General features: G+C 43.6%; 1 gene segment (V, D, J or C); it reads left to right on the plus strand.

Annotated features, from left to right (window-relative positions):
- The first annotated feature begins 1,121 nt into the window (after positions 1-1,121).
- On the plus strand, positions 1,122-2,463 carry LOC144333709 (immunoglobulin kappa variable 2-28-like). The segment is given in 2 exon segments: positions 1,122-1,302; positions 1,667-2,463. Coding segments are annotated over 2 exon segments (450 nt in total).
- The last annotated feature ends 6,319 nt before the right edge of the window (positions 2,464-8,782 follow it).

Consider the following 8,782-nt stretch of genomic DNA (forward strand, 5'->3'; position numbering starts at 1 on the left):
CTCTACTAAAAATACAAAAATTAGTTGGGCATGGTGGAGAGTGCCTGTAGTCCCATTGACTCCAAAGACATGAGAACTGCTTGAACCCGGGAGCCTGGGAGTCGGGGTTGTTGTGAGTGGAGATTACACCACTACACTACAGTCTGAGTAACAGAGCAAGACTCGGTCCCAAAAAAAAAAAAAAAAAAAAAAAAAAAAAAAAGCACTCAAATACATAAGATTTGCAAAAAGTACCCGAAGAAAACAATAAATACAAATTTAAATAGTGAAAAATGATACATTTATTCTGATCCTACTTTCACATTACAATTTGATGTTCTCAATTTAGGTTACTGCCATGAAGATCAACATTTTAAGGTCAATATCATTTTTACTCAATTTTTTTTTCACCAACTATGTTAAAACATCTATGCCAGTGCATTTCCCAGAAGATAATCAGGAGGAACTTTGTGTGGAATAATAATACCTAGAGCTCTGTTTGGTTTTTCTGGTGTGTGTTCCTTACCAAGTAAATCAGACATTGTATTAAATCATTGAAGATTACATAGCACTAGTAACTATTCTTTTAATCGCTCCCAGGATTTTTGTTTTTTTCAGGACAGTGACAGTCCTTGTGATATGATTTGATGCATGCGCCATTATACAGGAGCTGCTAAATTCAATATTAAGCACATCACTGACAAATGAAGAATACTCAGGTTGTTCTCCTATTATAACGATCCGCTGTGTGGTAGATTCATATCCCTGAGCTGCGATCATCTTTCAATGAAAACCTAGGAAAATGTCATCCATAGTACTGCTGACCCTGAGACTTAAAACTGTGGATTCAGTTCTTGCTTTTCCTACATAGAGAATCTCCTTTTGAACTGTGGTCTCATAGCTGTGGCTGTGCCACATACAGGTCCGGGGGAGACACGGGTTCACACTCAGAGTTGACAAGAATTTGGAAGCCCTGACATTCCTATAAAATGTTACTTGCCCAGAATTGAAACTTTCAAATTCAGGTCCTTCTTCCTACTCTACTGATGAATTAGATTTTCTTAGTTTCCCACCAAAGGACACTTTCTATCACATTGCTCAAAGAAAAGACATATCTACCCCCCTTCACCCCCACCCAGTGGCTCTTTCCACACCACTGCACCCACCAGGGCATTTGCATATTGTCCTCTAGGAAGGACCTTCCCTTGTGAGTCTGAGATAAAAGCTCAGCTCTAACCTTGCCTGATCAGGACTCCTCAGTTCACCTTCTCACAATGAGGCTCCCTGCTCAGTTCCTGGGGCTGCTGATGCTCTGGCTCCCTGGTAAGGATGGAAGGAGTTGAGGGAGGAGAAGAGGTTTGGAGGGTGAGCTCTGGTGGCCCCACTGATTCCCATGTTTATTCTAACCATGTGTTAAAGGAATGTGGCCTATGATCCAGGGAGAGGAATTTATATTTTGCCCTGACAATAGAAACCTCCTAAAATCAGTGCTCTGAATAATATCTTGAGAAATGAAAGAGCTCTTGTGCCTATTTAATAAAGGGGTCATTTAAAAAGTTTGTTTTTATGATATGAATACAAGTTTGTAAAACTAAAACATTAGCTATAAATCAACATCATAAGCCAAATCTCAAAAGTTGCACATTATGCTTTCACATAACCTTGCACTTCTCTCTCATAATTTCAGGATCCAGTGGGGATATTGTGATGACCCAGACTCCACTCTCCCTGCCCATCACCCCTGGAGAGCCGGCCTCCATCTCCTGCAGGTCTAGTCAGAGCCTCCTGCATAGTAATGGAAACACCTATTTGCACTGGTACCTGCAGAAGCCAGGCCAGTCTCCGCAGCTCCTGATTTATGGGGGTTCCAACAGAGCCTCTGGAGTCCCAGACAGGTTCAGTGGCAGTGGGTCAGGCACTGATTTCACACTGAAAATCAGCAAGGTGGAGGCGGAGGATGTTGGGGTTTATTACTGCGTGCAAGCTATAGCGTTTCCTCCCACAGTGGTACAGACCAATACAGAAACCTCCCTGCTGGGGTGTCCCAGCTGCTCACTTGTCTGGGGAGCAGCTCAGCAGGGTCTCTGAGTCTGCAGAAGAGGAGACTGTTGGAGAAGTCAGGGGCAGGGTTTGCTGTTGAGGGCTCTGGCCCATGAGCGTCTCAGCAGCACCTCAGTCCCACATGGTCAAAGCTTTTTAAGTTTTCAGGCTCATCACCACCCTGCCTGTCTTGCCCACATTTGCCAATTACATTCAGTCAGCATAACAGCTAGAACATAGATGCAGTTTAGTGACAACACAAGTGGAATCCATGTGGAAAGCGACCAGCTTGGGGTTTATTTTACACAAGTTAATACTTGGTGATAATACTTGGAATTATTGAGAAATCGGCATTTTCCCACTTTCCTTACTTTCTGTTTCACTTTACCACTCACACTAGATCATAAACAACAGAACTGTGGTTAAGAAACAGATTAAAAAAAAAAAAACTGGAGATGGCAAAAAATCAAGGGGTTGTGTGCATCTCCTCAACAACAAAATGATGTTTGCAGGTTTCCCCTCCTTCTTTTCCATTTTTGCTGCAAAGAAGCGATTTCACCAGCTCCCTGTCAGAGGTTACATTTGGAGCGTTTATAAATAAAACTTTAGGCAGTTAGTGCTGGATTCTGGGTAGGGTGGCTGGAGAGTGGGTCTGAATTCCAAACATAGAGGAGGTCAGAGTGAGTCATGGAACGACTGTGGGTGTGGGAAGAAAAGATTTAGAACTCAGACCTTTGGCCACAGCCTTAGGAACCGAAGACTGCAGAAGATTTATCAAGGAATAGGAGACAGAAGAGAAGCTGGATAATCTTTTGAGAGATGATGATGGAGGTCCAGGTGGAAGATGATGGAGGATGCATGGGGGTGAGGCAATGGGGGTGAAAGTAGGGGAAGGGGTCAGATTTGAGAAAAATTTGAGATCAAGTAACCTTGGCTCCACTGCTGTTAGTTTCAGTGTTCCCAGTACAGTGTGCTGTACATGCAATAAAAATCAAAATTATTTTTTTATTTTTTTCATCATTATTTATTTTCATTGACACTTCCCCTCCACCTGCTGGTGTTGAGGAAGAAGACTCCTTGTTTCCTGTTAGATTTTTTTTTTCTAGTAACCAAGATTTTGCCTCTACTGCACATTTCCCTTTCCTAATTATCTTTCTGAACAGAGATGGCCCAGGTGCTTCACTACTGAAAGTCTAAACCTCTTATCCAAATCCTTCAGTCTAGTGTTTTGGTCCTTTTCTTTCATGTTATTTTCTTGTTTCTTTGTCATCACCTTAGCAATAAAAATATCACTTTTTTTTTTCATTTGACTCCTAGCTATCACAGTTGAGAACTTAACGAATCACACTGATTACCTTCGGAACAGGTAATAGGCTTGTAAAGTGGTATTGAGAGATCCAAGTCCACGTGCTCAGGAAGCTACATGAGGAGCCAGGCTCTGTCTAGCACAGGGGCCAGTGCCTCTCCCAGAGTGCCCAATCCAGCTGACTCTGCAGAGTCCCTCTGTGTTGTTATGTCACTCACTGCCTTCTGTAAGTGAGATATTCTGATAAGGATCCCGGTGGATCCTACTGGAGTCAGGGGCCACCCATACCCTCTGGGGGGGCTGAGGACCACAGGCCCCTGAAGACAATCGCAGGTCTGGAGGGTCTTAGCCCATGACTGTCCTCTCTAGAGACAGCTTCTCCCAGATGGCCAAGGGCTGCCTATGGCTGTGTCCTTCCTTCTGCATGATAAGGGGGGCAGAGCAGGTCTCTAAGCAAACCCTGAGCAAGGCCATCCTGTGTGTGTCCCTCTGAACTCTGAACTTGGACATAGGTGATGCTGGATTCACTTAAAGAAGCAAAGCGATTTATGATCATGGGAAAAAGGGAGAGAAAAGGTTGGCAGGAGAGAGAGAGCTCACACTTGTGATGTGTGTACAAGACCAACACTGAGAGTTTAGTATTGAGTATAATCCTCAGGTTCTGTTCTATGGAGCTTATAAATGTACCTTATGTGGGAAAAGTGTCTTTGGAGTTGTAAATTAAGGGTCTTGGAATGAAGAGATTCTCGTGCATTAACCAAGTGAGCTCTAAATGCAATCACAAGTGTCTTTGGAAGAGTGAGGTAGAAATAGATTGAACACAGACAGAAGAGGAGAAGGCGCTGTGATCGCAGAGACAGATACTGAAGTGATGTGGCCAGAGCCAAGGAAAGTTGCAGCCACCAGAAGCTGGAAGAGGCAAGAACAGACTCTCCCAGAGCCTCTAGAGGACCCAGCCCTGATTACTCCCTGATCTTGGCCTGGTGAAACTGATTCTGGAATTCTGGCCTCTAGAACTATGAGTGATTACACTTCTGTTGTTTTATACCATTACAGTCTTGGTAACTTGTTATAGCAGTCTAAGGACTCTGATACAAATGTGACTGTGTTAGAAAATCCATACTTGGCCAGGCCTGGTGGCCCATGCCTGGAATCCCAGCACTTTGGGAGGCCGAGGCAGGCAGATCATCTGAAGTCAGGAGTTTCAGACCAGTCTGGCCAACATGGTGAAACCTTGTCTCTACTAAAAGTACAAAAAAATTAGCTTGGCATGGTGGCATGTGGCTGTAGTCCTAGCTACTCAGTAAGCTGAGGCAGGAGGAGGTTGCAGTGAGTTGAGATCATGTCACTGCACTCCAGCCTGGGCAACAGAGCGAGACTCCATCTAAACTGAAAAAAAAAAAAAAAAAAAGAAAGAAAGAAAATCCATACTAAAGGTAGTATGATGGCTTGCAATCTCCTTGTTCAATTTTCTAATGCTAGCTATAAATGGGTTAGTGGGAGATTTTATAGTGGAAAGTATGTACATGAAATTTCACAATGTATAGAGAGGTATCTGTTAGGTATAGAGTAAGTGTTGATAATTGTTCATTGAAAATGACCACTGACTAGGGATATCTTACATGACATCTTCATTCTGACTTATCCAAGGGTGCATAAAAGGGGTACTAGGTATTCCCTAATATATACATGTATATATCTCTCTAATAAGCGTGTGTGTGTGTGTGTGTGTGTGTGTGTGTGTGTGTATTTCATGGCACATCATCTGGTGAACCGGTATGATGTGCCATGATATTTGCAGGGCCCCAGTGCACATAGGAAGGAATGGCTCATTAGAGTGCTGGGGTGAGTTGATGGCCCAAAGTCACATGATCAGCAATTGCAGAGGCTGAGTTTCAAACCCAGGGCTTCTGACCTTAAATATGTTCCTGTTACAAGGCCACATTCATTCCATAGAGAAGCTCATGACCTATAAAATCAGAGACAAAGCCGGAAGGATAGTATGAAATTCCCCACATAAGCCCCCTGTTGCTTCTACCTCTGACCCTCACTACGCTGACCCTAAACTTAAAACTCAGGCCCTTCTGCAGTTTCTCAAAAACTAAATGACTTTCAGCTTTGGGGGCAGAGGCACATCTTGCATGGCTCTGACCACTTCTTTATCTTCTCTGCCATCCTCATCTCTCTGATTCAATCCTTCTTCTCAGATTATGTCCTGTATATCTAATTTGTCCTCCTAATGTGAAAATAAACAAACCTGTAGCCGCCCCCCTCTTCTCGCGTGCTGCGACAGTCATCCCTCGACTCTCAGATAGCCAGATTGTGCAAAAGCTAATTGAAAGGATTTAGTCAAGAGATTTTCTTCCTAAGAAGAATTCTGGAGCTATCTCCTCAAAGTAAAATGTTCTCTGTCTCTTGTCAAAATTGACAATAAATGATTGGAGAGTAGAAATATTTGTGAGAATAGAGGACAACCACACACTCAGAGAGATGAAAGACATGACTTCCCTTTGCATTAATTTTGTATTGTTGCTGTAACAAATTACCAATGTCTTACTGGCTTCAAACAGCACAAATTTATTATCTTATAGTAGTGGAGGTGAGAATTATCACTGAGCTAAAATCAAGGAGTCAGTAGGGTCTATTTCTTCTGGAGGATCCAGGGAGTATAATCTGATTTCCTTATTTTCATCTTCAAGATGCCCCACCTTCCTTGCTCCATGTCCCCTTCCTCCATCACTCCAGCATTCCTCTCCATTGTCCCAGCTCCTGTCTGACTGTGACCCTCCTCCTTCCATATTATAAGGACCCTTGTGACTCTGCTGGCCTCACCCAGAATATCCAAGATACTCTCCTGATCTCAAAATTCCTCACTTAGTCACATCTGCCAAGTTACTTTTATAATGTAAGGTAACATTCAAAAGTTCCAGATATTAGGACATGGATTTCTTTGGTGGGATGTATTTTTCATTTCAACAATAACTCTCATCATCCCCACAACTATCCTCCCCAAAGCAGAATAAAACACACACAGGCGCGCGCGCGCGCGCACACACACACACACACACACACACATACACACACACACACACAGAGCTGATTTATGAGGCAAGAGAGCTGAAAGAAACCCGAGAGTTTGGATCCCTGATGTGTGGATTTTAATTTCTAGGGGATTCTGATTTTGCTGCTCTAATATGTACTTTATGGTGATAGTCATTTCTTAAAGCCTCCTTTGATTTAGTACTTTAATTTAATCTGAGAGGTTAATAAAGTGAAATTAAATATGTCTTAAATTTTGTGAATTTTCCTGTTTGTGCATCAAAAAAGAAGAGTTATCTGGCAAGAATTCAGACCACCTATACCCTCCAAGAGTGAGAGTCTGTCCACTGTCTTAGGTTGGGCCTCCCAGTGACAAGGATTTCCATGCAGGCAGCTTATGTACAAGGTGCAGGAAACGCTGGGAGGAAACAAGGAAGTGTACGAGGAAGAGAGAAGAGACAGTGAAAGATTCGTCAGCAAGGAGCTACCAGTGAAGACACCTGGGACCCAAGCCCACATGGAAACACATGGAAAATGCCTCTGGGTTATTCCACCCAAGAGGTGAAGAAGCTGGGGTATGTATACACCTTCCTGTCGTCACTGATTGAAGGTTGTCCTAGGGAATGCTCATTCCAGGCCCTGAGCTCTGCCATGTGTGCACACAGAGCTGCCTTCCCAGCTTCAGAGAGAGTAGCAGGGGACATAGCCATGCGGAGTCAACATAAGTACAGTGAAGGGGAAAGGTCCAGGGTAGCAAAAGTGACTGCTACATGCACACAGAATAAAAAATAGAATGTGTACTTCAATCCAGAGCTTTATCTCTCTGAACTTGGACCCTGACAGACTGTTTGGTAGCAAGACCTCTTGAAATTCAGGCCCCAGGAGAAGCAGCAGGAAGACTGCACACAGGATGCACCACCAAGCTCTGGCCACTCTTACTCCTGCATGTGGCATACTCCCCGGATTCCTGGAGTCTACTCCACTGATGCTGATATAATTAGTTCCACTTCCCCTGATGCTGAACCAGGCTAGGATGCCCTGAACAAAGGCAACCATGTGAGATATAGGGGTTCAAATCAGTGTCCAAGTTTTATCCTAATTCAAACTATTTCTCCATGTACCTTGGTGTCGGCTTCACAGGATATGGAGACTGTCTCTTCTACATGTGAGACAAGGAGGCTTAGGTCTGGGTAAGGATGATGCCCCCACTCACTGCTAAAGAGTAAAAGAGGAAAGTGGCATTGATGGTACACGGCAGGCACATTCACTGAGCAGCAGCCACCCTCGCAAGAAGAGAGAATTCACTGACCTGGACTTTCCCCAGGGGCTCCCAGTCACCTGCTCTGCAGAAAGCCAGGCTCCAGGGCAGCTGGGCCAGAGATCCCACAGACATGCTGCTGGGGGGTGCAGCTCAGAGCGTTACTGATGGATATGATCTTGGTCTTCCTATTTTGGAACAATTGAGCATCGGAGCCTGGATCGACTCAGAATTTGTTTATCCTAACCCAGGCTCCTATAGTTTGATGAAGAAATAGAATTTTGTTTACATATTCAGATCTGGCATCACTAGTCAGCTCTTTATTCTGATGAACTGGGCATAAGAATACCCAATGCCATAAAAGACGGTAGAATATAGGGGTCTGGAAACCAAGATTGAGCTCCAGCCCTTTTAGTCCCTTTTAGGGTGTTAGAGAGGCATATAGCTCTGGATCATGGTGGGTTTGGGAGGGGGTATGTGCACTGAGGAATCATTTTATCATCTTTATACATCTGCAGATAATTGCTTGATTCTATACTAGTAATAACAATGGCTTAAGGTTATTAAAATATACTTTTGATTACATGAAACATGCTTCTAATAAAATGTTTTTTTTTCATTTATAAAAGAAAACAATCTCATACAGACAGTGATGTTTTTAGTATAGAACAAAGGATTTTTACTCTCATATCTACCTAAGAGTGACTTGAAGATCTGATAACCCCACCCTCTAAGACTTTATTATGTATTCTCTACAAACAAGGATAGTCTCCTACGTGCTCCCAATACAACCATAAAATACATTATTTCATCTAGCTGCCAAGGCCATTTTAAATTTTGACAACTGTTCCAAAAATAACTTTTATAACAATAGTGAGTGTAGGAAGAAACAGGTTCTCTGCAGCAAGTCTGTGCTGCCCTGGTCTGACCTGGGACACTGAGGACACTGGGCCTGTGCTGAATTTGGTAGGTTCTCCATGTGCACGCACTCATCAGCGCTCTGTGGAATACTGAGGGAGGCCTCTGGAGATAGCCTGGGCTCTCTCTGGGGATAGCCTGGGCTCCCTTCACTGTTTGTCTGTCTCCACCTTTCTGGACTACTGGCTCTTCTCCCTCTCTTCAGGGATACTACAGAGCTCTTCACGGATTTCCTTTCCCCA

This window comes from Macaca mulatta, chromosome 13 (assembly GCF_049350105.2).
Source record: "Macaca mulatta isolate MMU2019108-1 chromosome 13, T2T-MMU8v2.0, whole genome shotgun sequence".
Classification (NCBI taxonomy): Eukaryota; Metazoa; Chordata; class Mammalia; order Primates; family Cercopithecidae; genus Macaca; species Macaca mulatta.